Here is a 17,970-nt window from a genome sequence, read left to right as displayed (position 1 = left end):
TTGTGTTTCTGTTTTTCAGTAAGAAAAGCATTTCAAATGTGAAGAGAGCCAGTTTATTTCCCCTCATCAATTGCTGTCAACTGTGAATTTTAATTAATAAAACAAAAGTGGGCAGGTTTTCTTGTCACTCTCTCATTTTATATGGGCGTTGGAGCAAGGTTAACATGTTGTCCATTTCCAATTGCCCTTGAATTGAGTGTCACAGCTGTGCCATTTCAGAGGGTAGCTAAGATTCACCCACATTGTTTTGGATCTGGAATCACATGTAGGCCAGACCAGGTAATGATGATGGTTTCCTTCCCTAAGGACATTAGTGAACCAATGGGGTTTTTCTGATAATTGACAATGGTTCATCATTAGACTCCCAATTCCAGAGGTTTTCCAAATTCAGTATCAGCCTGTCAGAGCCGGATTCAAATCTACACCCCCAGAACATTAGCTGAGTTTCTGGATTAATAATCTAGAGATAATAACACTAGGCTATTGCCTCCTTGTACCCCTACAATTTTATCAAGGAAATCATCATTCCTTGTTAATTCTTCTCTTTGATCACTTGAATCCTTCACAGAAAAGCCACTACTTCACTCATCATTTGTTCCAGCAGTAGGAGATACAGTTATACAATTCCTCACGGGAATTGTCAAGCCCATCTTTCCAAGCAGGAGTGGCTAATAGCCTAGCCTTCTCTAGAAAGAAGAAAATAAAGAAGGCACAGAAGATGAATATCTCTTCCCTTTATCCTCACACAATGAAGTAGTAGTGGAGATTTCAGCCTGCTGAAGACAAGGCTCTTCAAGGGTAAGCTTGTGGAGTTGAGATAACCTACACATTCTTGATGAGAACACAATCTCTGGTGCAGGAAACTGTAAGGAAGCATGGGAGTAGAAATAGATGCACCACAGAAAGTATCCTGCCTGGATGCAGCTTGGTATGGCAACTGCTCTTCCCAACATCATGAAAAACTGCAGAGAGTCACGAGTCCAGCCCAGGTCATCATGCAAACCAGCCTTTCATCCATTGACTCTATCTGTTGCCTGGGGAAAGCAACCAACATAATCAAGGTCCCCTTCCATGCCAGTTATATTCTCTTCCACCCCCTTCCATTGGACCAGGTAAGGATGGAAGATTTCCTTCCTGATAGGACATTGGTAGACGCGATAGGTATTTATAACATTTGACAGTGGTTACATAGTCACTTTAGACTATCTGACTTTTAATTCCAGATTTTTTTAATATTGGATTCAAATTTCCACATCTGCTATGATGAGATTCAAACCTATGTTCTCGGAATTTTAACCTGGGGTTTTGGAGTACTAGGCCATTAACATTTCCACAATGCCACCATTTCCCCAAGAGTAAACAATAAAACATGCAAGTAAATAATCAACAGCTCTCAACAATTAAAAGTTTATTAGAATAATTGATGGTCAGGAATAATGAATTCTACAGCTTTCAAGAAGAGTTAATATTGGAGCTCATATTTTTTGAAAAGAATTGATATAGCAAAGAGTCTCACACTTATAACTGTTATAGTCGAGGTTTTGGTAACAATAGTGAATGGGGTTAGACTTCAGCACAGCCACACACGCAGTCAGTATGGGAATCCACAGAGTGACTCACGTGCACAGATTTCTTCCGGAAATTTAACATAGCAGCTGCATTCACAGAGCGATCTGTTAATAAATTCAGACGTATTTGAGTAAGACTAGATTAGAAGGAATACCTGCTTCCATGTGTGAGGTAATTTGTAATATATCAGAGATCTCTAGCTCTTGGTTTCTTATTGTTTCCCTTTATACTGAGAGAGTTTATTTAACTCATCGTGTCTATTCTGATTCTTTGAAAGAGCTGCCAAATCTGAACCTGCCCAGCTCTGTTTGCTCTTCATCCTGCAGATTTGTCCTTGCATCTCAGCTTTTGTATCAATATTTTTCTTTAGAAAATACTGACTTTTAAAATGAGTTTTGACCCTGCAAAACCTGTCAGACTGATTACCGGATTGCAATGGTAATGGAAATAACATGAATGGAAGTATTGTCTAATGAAGGAGTCCAAGTTCAAGCTATGATTAAAGTCCATCCCACTCTACGGTAACAGTACAACCCAATCCATGAGCTTGACTCATTTTAAAATATCCAAGGGGGTGGTATTATCCTCTAACTGGCTTGGGGCTAAACTAAGAACTTTTTTTGAGTGTTACACGGGAAAAGGGTTCATGTGGGGTTAATTCGGTTGCTCTTGGTGATAACCAGGCATGCTGGGTACAATGGCCTCCTTCTATCCTGTAACCAGTCCATGACTTTAAAATAAACTAAAGAACTGCATAGAGCTCTGGAAAGGCAAGAAGAGGTAGAGATCTGAAACGAAAGTGTAAACTGCTGCAGAAACTCAGCGGGCCTGGCAGCATTTGTGGAGGGAGAAGGCAGAGTTAACATTTCAAGTCAAGTGACCCTTCTTCAGAACAGGGGAAAAAGAAGAACTGAGAAAGGTTATCTCGACTTGAAACATTTTCTCTGCTTTCTTCTTCCACTGATGCTGCTAGTCCTGCTGTGTTTTGCCAACAATTTCTGTTTTTGTTTCAAAGTTTACATCCTTGCTATTGCTTCTGAAGCAGGTCAGTGTGATTATTCCCCATTGTCTGCTTTTTTCTCTACGTGTGCTCTTCTACAGCTGGGCCGTCTTCCACATGTCACCCAGATTTCCCAAACTGTCCATGTCTAACGCAACATGACACTACTAGGACCTCCACACATACCTTACATCCATTGGGATCAATTACTTCCACCCATTTATACAATAATAAATAGAATTAACTAATATTTCATTTTGAGTTCCTGACATGATGAATTGTGTTTTCTTGCTTTTTTTTGTTGGTTAAATATATATGTATCTTATATAAGTACTACAGACTTACTGGCTGGTACACAGTGGAAATTGGCAATGCGAGAGTGTGTTTCAATTGGTGAACATCCTTCCAGGCAACGTTGAACAGGTTCGACTGAGTAGCATTTGGATTCCTGCCCTTCAAACTTGACAAGTTTTCCTAGTTCCACAAATGTTCGGCGAACTTTACAATCTGAAATTCAATAAGCTGTAATTTATTGTTGTAGAGAACAAGAAGACAGTTTGATGGCTTTGAAACAAAATGGACCAAACCTGTGTTTATGAATTTCTTTTTAACACACTAAACATTGTAAGATGCTTTGCAAAAGCAGTAAATCCTAAATCTAACTTGGAGTCACTTAAGGAAATGTCACAGCAGATGAGTAAAAGCTCGATCGTAAAGGCATTTGAGAGTGTCTTAAAAGAGGGAGGTAGGATAAAGAAAGGTCAGGAGGGAATTCCAGAACTTAGGCCTCAGGCAGTTGAATCATAGAATAGAAACATAGAATCCCTACAGTGTGGAAGCAAGCCATTCGGCCCATCAAGTCCACACCGACCTCTCCAAAGACCATCCCACCCAGACCACCCCCAACCCTATGTCTGCATTTTCCATGACTAATCAAATTATCCTGCACATCCCTGGATATTATGGGCAATTTAGCATGGCCATTTCACCTAACCTGCACATTTTTGGACTGTAGGAGGAAACCAGAGCACCCAGAGGAAACACACACAGATATGGAGAGAATATGCAAACTCCACATAGAAGTTGTCCTAAGATAGAACTGAACCCGAGTCCGTGGTGCTGTGAGGTTGTGGTGCTAACCACAGCCACCATGCCTCCCTGGAGCCCCCATCCTGGCTAACTGCTAATGGTGGCATTTTGGAAATTGGGGATGCTGTCAAGAATGGGAGGAGGGCAATCATCTTCGAGGGTTGTAGGGACAGATGAAATTAACATGATTTAAAAAGAGTTCAGATTCTCTTACCATCTTTGCAGGTTTGCCCTGGAAATGTCCATGATTCAAAAAGGTGCTCAACATCTCTGGCCTCCTCTTGATTTGGCATCAACAGCTTTTCCTCACCATTATTGAGTCCACAAATCCCACATGTCTTACTCATCATGTGATCGAGTACAATCTGCACACAAAGGCAAAGCTCATTAGAGTCATTTAAAAGGTATTGCGACAAATACGTGGATAGGAAAGGATTAGAAGGATATGGGCCAAGTGCAGGGAAATGGGGTTAGCATGGATGGACATTTTGATTGGCATGGACCATTTAGGCCAAAGAGCCTGTCCCTGTGCTGTAGGACTCTGACTGTCTTTGACTCCACCAGAAAACAGACCCTTCGGTCCAACTTGTCCATGCCAACCAGATTTTGTGGATTAATCTAGAGCCATTTGCCAGAATTGGGCCCATATCCCTCTAAATGCTTCATATTTATTTAACCATCCAGAAGCCTTTTAAATGTTGTAATTGTACTAGCCTCCACCACTCCCTCTAGCAACTCATTCCATACACACATCACCCTCTGCTGAAAAAAGTTGATCTTTAGGTCCCTTTTAAATCTTTCCGCTCTTACCTTAAACCTATGCTTTCTAGTCTTGGACTCCCCTACCCTGGGAAAAAGATCTTGGCTATGCACCCTTTCCATGCCCTTCATGATTTTTTAAACCTTTATGAGGTCACCCCTCAGCCTCCAACATTCCAGGGAAAACACCCCCAGCCTATTCAGCCTCTCCCTACAACTCAACCCCTCCAATATCCTTGGAAAAGATTTCTGCACCCTTTCAAGTTTCGCAAAATCCTTCCCAGAGCAGGGACACCAGAATTGAATGCAGTATTCTAAATGTTTTCCAAAATTAGTTCATATTGATCATTAGTTTACCTACAGTGTGGAAACGGGCCCTTTGCCCAACAAATCCATACAAGCCCTCCGAAGAGCAACCCACCCAGATCCAACTCCCCTGACTAATGCACCTAACACTATGGACAATTTAGCATAGCCATTCCACCTGACCTGTGCATTTTTGGATTGTGGGACGAAACCCACACAGATACAGGGAGAATGTGCAAACTCCACACAGACAGTCACCCAAGACTGGGATCAAACCTGGGTCCCTGATGCTGTGAGGCTGCAGTGCTAGCCACTGAGCCACTGGGCCACCCATTGAATGGCTACACGGTGAAGTTACATTTCGGGAACTTGTTAATAAGTAAGCGATACCTGCACTCTGTTTCCATCAAAGAACAATTGTTCAATATTGATTGATGATGCTTTTAAAATAATTCCTGTCCCATTCTGCCAAACACGTACATCTGGAATAAAAAAGACAGCTGAATGTTGAAGTAGACATTGAGTTTCTGGCAATCTCTACACTAATTGGAAGGATGTTGTGAAACTTGAAAGGTTTCAGAAAAGATTTACAAGGATGCTGCCAGGGTTGGAGGATTTGAGCTATGGGGAGACGTTGAATAGCTTGGGGCTGTTTTCCTTGGAGTGTCAGAGGCTGAGGGATGACCTTATAGAGGGGTATGGATAGGGTAAATCGACAATGTCTTTTCACTGGGGTGGTGGAATCCAGAACTAGAGGACATAGGTTTAGGGTGAGAGGGGAAAGATACAAAAGAGACCTAAGAGGCAACTTTTTCTCACAGATGGTGGTACGTGTATGGAATGAGCTGCCAGAGGAAGCGCTGGAGGCTGGTACAATTGCAACATTTAAGAGGCATCTGGATGGGTATATGAATAGGAAGGGTTTGAGGGACATGGACCGGGTGCTGGCAGGTGGGACTAGATTGGGTTGGGATATCTGGTTGGCATGGACAAGTTGGACCAAAGGTTCTGTTTCCATGCTGTACATGTCTATGCTGCAATATAGAGTCATAGAGTCGTAGAACCCCTTACTGAAGTTCATCTAGATCACATCTACTGCTTTGCCCTCATCAATCATCTTTGTTGCTTCTTCAAAAAAAACCTAGAAGTGCCCTGTGAGAAGAATCTTAAAGTTCCTACAGTGTGGAAACAGACCCTTTGGCCCAACACATCTGCACTGACCCTCTGAAGAGTATTCCACCCGTTAACCCCTAACTAATGCACCTAATATTCCCTGAACACTATGAGCATAGAACATAGAACATAGAACATAGAAGAATACAGCGCAGTACAGGCCCTTCGGCCCTCGATTTTGCGCCGATCCAAGCCCACCTAACCTACACTAGCCCACTATCCTCCATATGCCTATCCAATGCCCGCTTAAATGCCCATAATGAGGGAGAGTCCACCACTGCTACTGGCAGGGCATTCCATGAACTCACGACTCGCTGAGTAAAGAATCTACCCCTAACATCTGTCCTATACCTACCCCCCCTTAATTTAAAGCTATGCCCCCTTGTAATAGCTGACTCCATACGTGGAAAAAGATTCTCACTGTCGACCCTATCTAAACCCCTAATCATCTTATACACCTCTATCAAGTCTCCCCTAAACCTTCTTTTCTCCAATGAAAACAACCCCAAGTGCCTCAGCCTTTCCTCATACGATCTTTCTACCATACCAGGCAACATCCTGGTAAACCTCCTCTGCACCCGTTCCAGTGCCTCCACATCCTTCCTATAGTATGGCGACCAAAACTGCACACAATACTCCAGATGTGGCCGCACCAGAGTCTTATACAACTGCAACATGACCTCAGTACTCCGGAACTCAATTCCTCTACCAATAAAAGCCAATACGCCATATGCCTTCTTCACCGCACTATCAATTAGCATGGTCAATTCATCTAACCTGCACATCTTTGGAGTGTGGGAGGAAACCCACACAGACACAGTGAGAATGTGAAAACTCCACACAGGTAGTCACCCGAGGCTGGAATAGAACCTGGGTCTCTAGCACTGTGACGCATCAGTGCTAACCACAGAACTACCATGCCATTTACAGCCCTGATAATATGTGGAATGAGCATATCAGACACAGGAAGGATGGAAATGCATTGGAAGCAGGTTCGAGGAGGCTTACTGAATTGACAGCTGGACTGAGCTGGACTGAGGGAAGCTTGCCAGAGTGGGCTTGAAGAGTATTGGCAAGATTTGACTAAATTGTATAAGAGCCTGAATGGTCTTGACATGGAAAGGATGCTTTCTCTTATCAGTGTATCACAATTTGGGGACACCTGCTTGAAATTAGGAGGCAACCTTATAGGATGGAGATCAGTGTAGCCTTGGAATGCTGTGCCTCAGAAGGTGTTGAGGCTGGGATGTTGAATATTTTTAAGAGAGGGGTGAATAGCATCTCATGAAAGAAAAACACAGCAGATGCTGGAAATCTGAAACATACAAAGAAAGAAAGTTGGAGAAACTCAGCAAGTCTGGCATTATTTGTCAAGGGAGAAACAGAATCAACACTGAATTTGATACAAGCATTGGAGACTGAGGGGTGACCTTATTCATGTTTATAAAATCATGAGGGGCATGTATAGGATAAATAGCCAAGGTCTTTTCTCCAAAATAAGGGAGTCCAAAATTAGAGGGCATAGGTTTAAGGTAAAAGAGGCAATATTTTAAAGGCACCTAAGGAGCAAGTTTTTCACACAGAGGGTGGTGCGTGTATGGAATAAATTGCTAGAGGAGGCGGTGGAGGTTGGTACAATTGCAACATTTAAAAGGCGTCTGGATGAGTATATGAATAGGAAGGGTTTAGAGGGAATGGGCCAAATACTGGTCAATAGGAGTAGAATAATTTAGGATATCTGGTCAGTACGGGTGGGTTGGACCAAAAAATCTATTTCCATGCGGTACATATCTATGACTCTTCTTTAGCTCTGATGTTCTGTGGCTAGGTTCTCTTTAGGCCATTATAGTTCTGAAATGGAACGGTGTGTGTCTTGAAGAGGAACTTGCAGGTGGTTTTCTTATTTATCTGCCATCCTTGTCCTTACATGTAGTAGAGGTTGTGGATTTTGAAGGTACTGTCCATGGAACCTGGGTGAATTGCTGTTTCTCCTTATTTCTTTATCCAACTCCTCTTAAACGAATCAGCATTTTCTCATGGTAACAAGTTTAATGTTCTGCCCGAAGCTTCTATCCTGGAAACTTCACACAACTTTTAATTTGCTAATGATAGCTCTGTGTTCCACAGTTCTCATTGCTCAACATTACATTATGTCAGAAAATGTCCAATTTTTGTTTTCATTTGTAAAAAGATTACTCACTTTGTATAACCCTTCCTTCATTACTCAGAGTGGTCTTAACATTGTCCACCAAGAACTTTATTCCAGCCGGTGTCCAATTTGCTTCAATTACACTGTTCCAAAGAAAATAGAAAATATCACATAACAGGAGAAATACTGCAAAAAGAAAGACATGGAGATCGCTCTGTCCTTCAGAATTCTGAAATCTCTCACCATTTAAATAATACTCCGCTTTTCTATTCTGCTAAAGAGGACAATCTCACATTGTTCCAGGTTGAATTTTGCCCTCACACTGAACCTATCTTTATCCTCCTGCAGACTTCACTTTGTCTTGATGACTTCCTTTCTCACTTAGGGGGTGTCATTGGCAACTTTGACTATCTTACATTTAAGTCATTGATATATAGATGAAGCCCCGGCACTGAGTCCTGGCCATGCAAATGGCCCGTATACAATTTAATAACATTACACAGAATTTTTTAAAAAAGAAATCTCACACAAGTAGCAGACACAGTCCCATTTTCCTCATTGATATTATCTGCCAGTCTTTGAAAGATGCAACTATGAAGTGAATTCCTAATCTGCTATGTGCTGAAACCAATGCTTCCCCTGTATTCCTATATTATAAATCACCATAAGACAGTAAGACCATAAGACATAGGAGCAGAAATTAGGCCATTCAGCCCATCGAGTCTGCTCTGCCATTCAATCATGGTTGATCAGTTTCTCAACCCCATTCTCCTGCTTTCTCCTCGTAACCCTTGATCCCCCTTGACAATAAAGAACCTATCTGTCTCCATCTTAAATATACTCAATGACCTGCCCTCTACAGCCTTCTGTGGTAGTGAATTCCATTGATTCCCCACTCTCTGGCTGAAGAAGTTTCTCCTTATCTCCATTCTAAAAGACCTTCCTTTTACTCTAAGGCTGTGCCCTCGGGTCCTAGTCTCTCCTACCGATGGAAACATCTTCCCAACATCCACTCTGTCCAGGCCATTCAGTATTCTGTATGTTTCAATTAAATCCCTCTCATCCTTCTAAACTCCAGTGAATATAGACCCAGAGTCCTCAAATGTTCCTCATATGTTAAGCTTTTCCTTCCTGGGACCGTTCACGCAAACTTCCTCTGAACAAGCTCCAAGGCCAATACACCTTTTCTGAGATATGGAGCCCAAAACTGTACAAAATACTCCAAATGTAGTCTAATCACATGTACAATAAGGACATTTATATGCAATTAATGTGATGATAAATTTATGATAGCCACTTACACGTTAGGCACAGATATGAGCAGCTTTATTGCCTTCTTCCTCTGCTGGTTAACATCACGCCGCATTAAGAGAATAAATTTTGGAGTAGGTGAACAATCCTTGGTTAGGACATAGTAGCAATCGTTAAGTATTGTGTGTTTTAATTCATTGCCATCAAATGTAACAACTTGTTCACTCTCTGAAATACATTCTCCTGCAGAAATGAAAATGATAGACAAGTTGATCTCCAGAAAACGATGGACTTACACTCTTAACAGACGCTGATCAACAATTCCATTGCCTTTTCCTTAGACAATAATACATAAGGTCAGAAATTGGCCATTCAGCCCATCAGGTCTCCTCTTCCATTCAATTATGGGCGGCTCAGTGGTTAGCACTGCTGCCTCACAGCACCAGGGTCCTGGGTTCAATTCCCACCTGTCTGTGTGGAGTTTGCACATTCTCCCCGTGTCTGCGTGGGTTTCCTCCGGGTGCTCCGGTTTCCTCCCACAATCCAAAGATGCGTATGTTAGGTGAATTGGCCATGCTAAATTGCCCATAGTGTTAGGTGCGTTAGTCAGGGGTAAATATAGGGTAGGGGAAAGGGTTTGGGTGGGTTTCTCTTCGGAGGGGCGGTGTGGACTTGTTGGGCCAAACGGCCTGTTTTCACACAGTAGAGAATCTAATCTAATCTAATAAAATCACGGCTGATCCGATAATTCTCAATTCCACCATCCTGCCATTTCCCTAAAATCCTTAATTGCCTTACTGATTAAAAATCTGCTTCTCTCAGCCTTGAATCGACTTAATAAACTAATGTGAACAGACCTGTGCTGTAAACAATTCCACAGACTCACTCCCCTCGAAGAGAAAAAAAAATCCTCCGGGTGCTCCGGTTTCCTCCCACAATCCAAAGATGTGCAGGTTAGGTGAATTGGCCATGCTAAATTGCCCGTAGTGTTAGGTGCAGGGGTAAATGTAAGGGAATGGGTCTGGGTGGGTTGCTCTTTGGAGGGTTGGTGTGGACCTGTGGGGCTGAAGGGCCTGTTTCCACACTGTAGGGAATCTAAGAATCTCTGTCGTAAATTGACGATCCTTATTCTGAGATTATACACTTTGACCTTAGACTCCCCAACATGGGGAAACAACCTCTCCAGATCTCCACTGTCAAGTCCTCCATGAATCTTGTATGTTTCAATAATGTCATAGAAATGTAGAAAATAGGTGCTGGAGGAGGCCATTCAGCCCTTCAAGCCGGCACCACTATTCAATATGGCCACGGCTAATCATCCAACTCAGTCCCCGTTCGCGATTTCTCTGCTTGCCTCTCATTCTTCTATATTACAATGAGGATAGGCAAAATTTACTTAACCTCTCCTCATAAAACAATCCCTCCTTACCCAGTAACAAGTGGACCTTTTCTGGATCGTCTTCAGTGCCAATATCGCTTTCCTCAAATAAGGACCACAGTATTCCAGCTGTGGAATTCTAAATTTAGCAAAGATTGTACATTTTTATCCTCCATTCTCTTTCTAATAGGTCTGAATGAAGTCAACACAGCATTTGGCTTCCCCATTACTCATTGAACTTGGATGCTAGATTTTAGTTATTCATGGAAGAGGACTCCCAAATCCTTCTGTTTTGTAGCTTTCAGTAACCTTTATCCATTTAAATAATATTCAACTCATCTATTCCTTCTGCCAAAATACAGAACCACACATTTTCCCACATTACATTCCATCAGCTGAGTTTTTGCCAACTCTCTTCACCCTATATCGCTCTGTGAACTCTGTGTCATCCTCACCACTTGTATTCCCAATTATGTGTCATTTGACTTTATGGCAATAGTACTTTCATGTTTTTCATCCAAATCATGAATATATATTGCCAATAATTGTGGGCCAAGCACTGTCACTGTGGCACTCCTAGTTACAGGATGCTATCCTGAAAATGACTCCCTTATCCCAACACTCTGCCTTCTAGTATTTAGCCAATCCTCTATCCATGCTAATATACTGCCTCCAACACCACGGGCTCTTGTCTTATTAAGCAGCCTAATGCGTGATACCATTTCAAATACCTTTTGAAAGTCCAAATGCATTACGTCCACTCCTTCCATTTTATTAATCCAGCTTCATATCTGCTCAAAGAATTCTACTAAATATATCAGGGATGATTTCCTCTTCATGAGCTGGTACTGTTCATTCATCTTATGTATTTCTAAATGCTCTATTACAAGCGTTATAATACACTCTAACATTTTCCTGATCATAAACTTTAAGCAACAATTACCTGTTTTTTGTCTCCTTACCTTTCTAAATAAAGGTGTTATATGGCAATTTTCAAACTCCCTGGGACTTTTTCAGAATATTAGAATTCCTGGAAGATTACTACCAGTGCATCCTCTATCTCTGTAGCAACATCCTTTAATATTCTCGGTTGCATCTCATCAGGAGACTTATGAGTCTTTACTCCATTAATTTCCTATTACAGTTTCTCTCATGATAATTATTGTATTGAAGAGTCATAGAGTTGTACAGTTCAGTCCAATCTTGTCCATGCCAATGAGATATCCTAAATTAATCTAGTCCTATTTGCCAGCATTTGGCCCATATCTCTTTAAATCCTTCTTATTCATATACCGATCAGATGCTTTTTAAATATTTAATTGTACCAGCCTCCACCACTTCCTCTGGCAGCTCATTCCATTCATGCACCACACTGAGTGAAATACCTTCCCCACAGGTCTCTTTCAAATGTTTTCTCTGTCACCTTAAACCTATGTCCTCTAGTTTTGGACTCCCCTATCCTGGGGAAAAGACCTTGACTATTCACCCTATCCATGCCCCTCAAACTTTTGTTAACCTCCATATGATCAACCCTCAGCATCTGATGGTCCAGGGAAAACAGTCCCAGCCTTTTCAAACTCTCCCTATAGCTCAAACCCTCAGTCCTGGCAACAACATTGTAAATCTTTTCTGAACCCTTTCAAGTTTAACAACATCTTTCCTATAGCAGGGAGACCAGAATTGAATGTAGTATTCTAAAATTGGCCTCACCAACATCTTGTACAGCCACAATATGACATCCAACTCCTATACGCAATGAACTGACCAATAAATGGAAGTGTACACTACATCATATTCACCACCCTGACTACCTGCGAATCCACTTTCAATGAACTATGCACATGCACCCTAAGTTTTTATTTCCTCTCCTACTTTCATCAATACTTTCCAACAATAATGTTGGAATGCTATTAATGTCTTCTATTGTGAAGATCAATGCAAAGTATTATTTAACTCTTGGTTTAATTCCTCTTGGTTCTCCATTATCACTTCCCCAGTTCTCTTAGACGCCTAATGTTCACTTTAGGAACTCGGAGCATAGAACATAGAACATTACAGCACAGGAATAAACAATGTTGTGCTGAAAATGATGCCAAATTAATCTAATCCCTTCTGCCTGTCCTTGGTCCATATTCCTCCATTCCTTACATATTCATGTGCTTATCTAAAAGTCCGTTAAACACCTCTATCACATCTGCCTCCACCATCACCCCAGGCAGTGTGTTCCAGACTCCCACCACTCTGTGTAAAAAAACTTGCCCCTCACATATTTGAATTAACCCCAAACCCACCTTGAATGCATGCCCCCTCGATTTAGATATTTTAACTCTGGGAAAAAGATTCCGACCGTCCACCCTACCTATGCATCTCATAATGTAATAGTCTTCTATCTCATCTCCCCTCAGCCTCCAACGCTCCAGAGAAAACAACCTGACTTTTTCTAGCCTCTTCTTATAGCTCATACTCTCTAATCCAGGCAGCAACCTGGTTAACTTCTTCTGCCTCTCCAAAGCCTCCACATCTTTCCTGTAATGTGGCAACCAGAACTGAATGCAGTATTCTAAGTGAGGCGTAATTAAAGTCTTATAGAGCTACAACATGACATGCTGACTCTTGTACTCAACTCCCTGACTAACAAAGGCAAGTATACTTTACAACTACTTTACTACCATCTCTATTTGTTTGGCCACTTCTGGGGAGCTATGGACTTGAACCCCACGATCCTTTGGTACATCAATGCTGCTCAGGTTCCTGCCTTTAACTGCATACTTTTCCTTAACATTTAATCTCCCAAAGTGCATCACCTCACACTTACCTGGATGAAAAGCCATCTGCCATTTCTCCGCCTATATCTGCAACTGATCTCTACCCCACTGTATTATTTTGAGAACCTTCTGCACTATCCATAACTCCACCAATCTTTGTATTATCTACAAATTTGCCAACTCATCCATCTACATTTTCATCCAAGTCATTTTTGTATAATCACAAACAGCAGAGATCCCAGTACAGATCCCTGTAGAACACCACTAGTCACAGACCTCCACCCAGAAAAACAGCCTTCCACCACTATCCTCTGCCTTGTAGAGGTAAGCCGATTCTGAATCCACAGTGACACTGGATCCCATGCATCTTAATCTTCTAGATGAGCTTACCATGAGGGATCTTGTCAAAAGCCTGACTAAAGTCCATCTAGACAACATCCACTGCTCTACCCTCATCAATCACCTTTGTCACCTCCTTGAAAAATTCAATCAAGTCAGTAAGATATGACCTGCCCTGCACAAAGCCACACTGACTAATTAAGTTAAAAATCACACAACACCAGGTTATAGTCCAACAGGTTTATTTGGAAGCACTAGCTTTTGAAGCGCTGCTCTTTCATCAGCTAGTGCTCTGAAAGCTAGTACTTCCAAATAAACCTATTGGAATATAACCTGATGTGTGATTTCTAGCTTTGTCCACCCCAGTCCAGCAGTGACTCCTAGACATCATGTCTCTAACTGGACCATGCTGTTCCAAATGCACAGAATTTCTATCCCTAAAAATTCTCTCCAACAACTTCCCAAACATCAATACGAGATTCACTGGTCTATAGCTTCCTGGATTATCCCTATCTTGAATAGAGGAACAACATTAGCTAATTGCCAATCCTCCAGGGCCTCTTCAGTTGCTAATGAGGATACAAAGATCTTGGTACAAAGATCTTGATGTCTTGACAAGTGTCCACATTACAGAAGAGGAGGTGATGGAGGTCTTAAAAGACTAAAGGTAGATAAGTCCCTAGAACCTGATCAGGTATATCCGCAAGTCATTGTGGAAAGCTAGGCAAGACATTTCAGGAGCCCTATCAGAGATTTTTCCAGCCAGGGTGAAGTGCCAGAAGACTGGAGGGTGGTTAATGCTGTGCCATTATTTAAGAAAGGCTGCAAGGCAAAAACCAGAGAACTACAGAGCAGTGAGCCTACTGTCTGTGATGGGAAAGTTGTTGGAGGGGATTATAAGACTCGGGATCTACATGCATTTGGAAAGACCAGGACTGATTAGGGATAGTCAACATTGCTTTGTGTATGGGAGATTGTGCATCTCAGATTGAATTGAGTATTTTGAAGAGGAGGCAAAGAAGATTGGTGAAGGCATAGCAGTAGATGTTTCCTACATGTTGCCTTTATCAAGGTTTTTGACAAGGTTCCACATGGCAGTTGGTTAGTATGGTTAGATCACATGGGATCCAGGGAGAGCTAGCCAATTGGGTGCAAGATTGGTTTGAAGGTAGGAGACATAGATTGATAGTAGAAGGTTGTTGTTCAGACTGGAAGCCTGTAACCAGTGCTGTGCCACAAAGATGTCCACTGTTTGTTATTTATGTCAACAAATTGGATGAGAACATAGGAGGCATTTCCTTGAATGTGGTAGACAGGCTGGTGAATGTGGCATTGGTACACTTGTCTTCATTGGCCAAAGCATTGAGAACAGGAGTTGGGACATCACGTTACAACTGTACAAGATAGATGCACCACAGAAAGTATACTGTCCGGTTGCATACTGGCTTGGTACGGCAACTGCTCTGCCCAGGACCACAAGAAAATTTAGAAGATGGTGTGCACAGCCCAGAATGCCACAGAAGCCAATCTTCCATATGGACTCCATTTACATAGCTCGTTGCTGCAGACAGGCTGCCAATATCATCAAAGACCCATCGCATCTTGGTAATGCTCTCCTACAACCTCTTCTGTTCGGCAGGAGATACAGAAGCTTGAACATACGCACCAGCAGGTTCAGAAACAGCTTCTTCCCTGACTGATGAATGGACTGCATTACTTCAAATAACGTTGATCTTACTGATGTTGATTTTGTCTTGCGCATACCATGTAATGTAACCTATATGCCTCTGTCTAAGCATTTTTTTTTCATTGTATGTTCTGTATGGTTTTGCTTACTATGATCTGCCTGTACTACTGGTAAACAAAGCTTTTCACTGTATTTAGATACCTGTGATAAATAAATCAAATTTGGCATTGGTAAGGCCACTGCGTACAATTCTGGTCGCCCCGCTGTAGGAAGGATGTTATTAAATTGGAAGGGGTGCAAAAAAGATTTACAAAGGTGTTACCAAGACTGGAAGTTTTGAGTTACAAGGAGAGGCTAGATAGGATGGGACTACTTTCTCTGGAGTGAAGGAGGCTAAGGGGGTGACCTTGTGGAGGTTTATAAAATAATGAGGGACATAGATGAGGTGAATAGCCAAGGTCTTTTCTCCAGGGTATGCGAGTCCAAAACTAGAGGCAGAGGTTTAAGAAGAGAGGGAAAAGATATAAAAGGGATCTGAGGGACAACGTTTTTACACAGAGGATATAATGTGTATATAATGAGCTGCCAGAGGAAATGGTAGAGGCTGGTACAATTAGAGCATTTGAAAATCAGTTGGGCAGGTACATGAATAAGAAAGATTAAAAAGGAAATGCAGGAAAATGGGACTAGGTTTGTTTAGGAAACTTGCTCGGCGTGGACGAGTTGGACTAAAAGGTCTGTTTCTGTGCTGTATGACTCTACGTCTCTTGCTTGGTTTCTATTTATAAAATCTCTTGCGATTACTTGCTCTATTACTATGGAGTGCTAGTAAACAGACCACTTACAATCACTGGCAACATCTAACTCTGTATATAATTTATAGAATCCCTACAGTGCAGAAAAGGCCATTCAGCCCATTGATTCTGCACCAACCCTCCGAACAGCATCCCATCCAGACTCAGCCCCCCGCCCTGTCTCCATAATCCGGCATTTACGTATTAATTTCATTGCCATGGTGGGACATGAACTCATGACTTCAGTGATCGAGAGACTCAGTCGAATGCTCTGGTCTAGACATAGTGCACGCATGCCACTTTGGTGGGGTGGGGGCTTGTGATGTGGAATAAACAAGTATCTGTTGTTCTTATTTTTCTAGTTGGTATAGGTCATGTCTCTGGAAGATACTGTCAGTGGAGCCTTGACAGGTTACTGCAGTGCAACTTGTAGGTGGTAAGTCCTGCTGCCACTGTGTGTCAATGATAAGAAGCATGTGAATGTTTAAGGTGATGGATGGAGTACCTATCATTATTTTAGAAACCTCTACAGTTCACCTCTTAACCTTCTCCCTTACAGAGTTTAGAGCTCCAGCTCGGCCAATGCTTTAGGGCCATCAAGACCCATACATAACAGGAACTGGAGGAAGCAATCTGGCCTCTCAAACTTGTTCTGCTGTTCAATGGAACCATGGCTGATCCAACGCTCCTGACCACTTTCCCACCCTTTCCCCATAACCTTTGATTCCCAGACTGATCAAGAATCAATCTATCTCAGCATTAGCTACACACTGCTATCTGTGGCAAGGCGTTTCAAAGACTCAAGCCCCTGAGAGAAAGAATTCCTTCTCATCTCAGCCTTACATTGCTGCCACTTAATTCTGCTTCCATGCCATCTGACCCTATTCTCTCCAATGAGGGGAAACATCCTCTGAGCATTTTCCTGTGAAGATACTTATAAATCCTATACATTCCCTCATTCTTCTAAACCTCGGTAAGGGTTGTCCCAACCTGAATCGCCTTTCGGAAGATGGATCACTCAACCCAAAATGTTAACTCTGATTTCTCTCCACAACTGCTGACAGACCTGCTAAACCTTTCCAGCATTTTCTGTTTTTGTGTCTGATTTACAGAATCCACAGTTATTTCAATTTTTATTCTGTTTAGCCATTGCTCATAAGACAGCCCCTTTATCCCAGGGATCATCCTAGTGAACCTTCTCTGAATTGCCTCCAATAAAATGATATCTTTCCTTAAATGTGGGGAAAAAACTGCACACAGTGCACCAGTTGTGGTCTCACCAGCACCTTGTACAGTTACAGTAAGACTTCTCTGCTCTTATACTCCAACCCCCTTGAAATACAGGCCAACATTCCATTAGCCTTCCTGATTACCTGCTGCACCTTTGTGCTAGTTTATCTGAATTTTATAACCTCTCTGTTGGGCATCATCGTCATAAATCTTATTTGCTGTGATATCTTTTCAGGAACATGCTGACCAGAATTATATACAGTACTCTGAGTGTGAAGTTACCAAGGTTATGTGTGTAAACCTTTTTATTTACATCTTCTCATTCCACATTCCTTTTGAAATATGATGGTAAGATCTGTGCCTTCAATACATTTTAAGCCGGGATCTAAATAATTGAATGTAACTTCATTGATATTCAGTTCAATAAAAGCTGTTATGATGTTTCACAGAATCTCAGAATCACAGAATTGTTATGATGCAG

At 41.9% G+C, this 17,970-nt stretch overlaps 1 protein-coding gene across 1 annotated transcript in view; it reads right to left on the bottom strand.

The window, feature by feature from the left end:
* Positions 1-1,395: 1,395 nt before the first annotated feature.
* Positions 1,396-17,970, bottom strand: part of LOC122554110 (vitellogenin-like) — a 106,611-nt gene continuing 90,036 nt past the window's right edge. Inside the window, exons 29-34 of the mRNA XM_043698608.2 lie at positions 9,347-9,539; positions 8,097-8,188; positions 5,114-5,205; positions 3,873-4,023; positions 2,915-3,076; positions 1,396-1,673 (exon numbers count right to left, since the gene is read on the bottom strand). Coding sequence (XP_043554543.2) covers positions 1,564-1,673; positions 2,915-3,076; positions 3,873-4,023; positions 5,114-5,205; positions 8,097-8,188; positions 9,347-9,539 — 800 coding nt within the window. The 3' untranslated portion in view covers positions 1,396-1,563. The remainder of the gene's footprint in view (positions 1,674-2,914; positions 3,077-3,872; positions 4,024-5,113; positions 5,206-8,096; positions 8,189-9,346; positions 9,540-17,970) is intronic.

Source organism: Chiloscyllium plagiosum, unplaced genomic scaffold, assembly GCF_037043375.1.
Source record: "Chiloscyllium plagiosum isolate Xiang-an unplaced genomic scaffold, Cpla_swu_hap1 HiC_scaffold_9, whole genome shotgun sequence".
NCBI lineage: Eukaryota > Metazoa > Chordata > Chondrichthyes > Orectolobiformes > Hemiscylliidae > Chiloscyllium > Chiloscyllium plagiosum.
The sequence above is the reverse complement of the archived record's forward strand: the minus strand, read 5'-3'. Positions and strand labels throughout refer to the sequence as shown.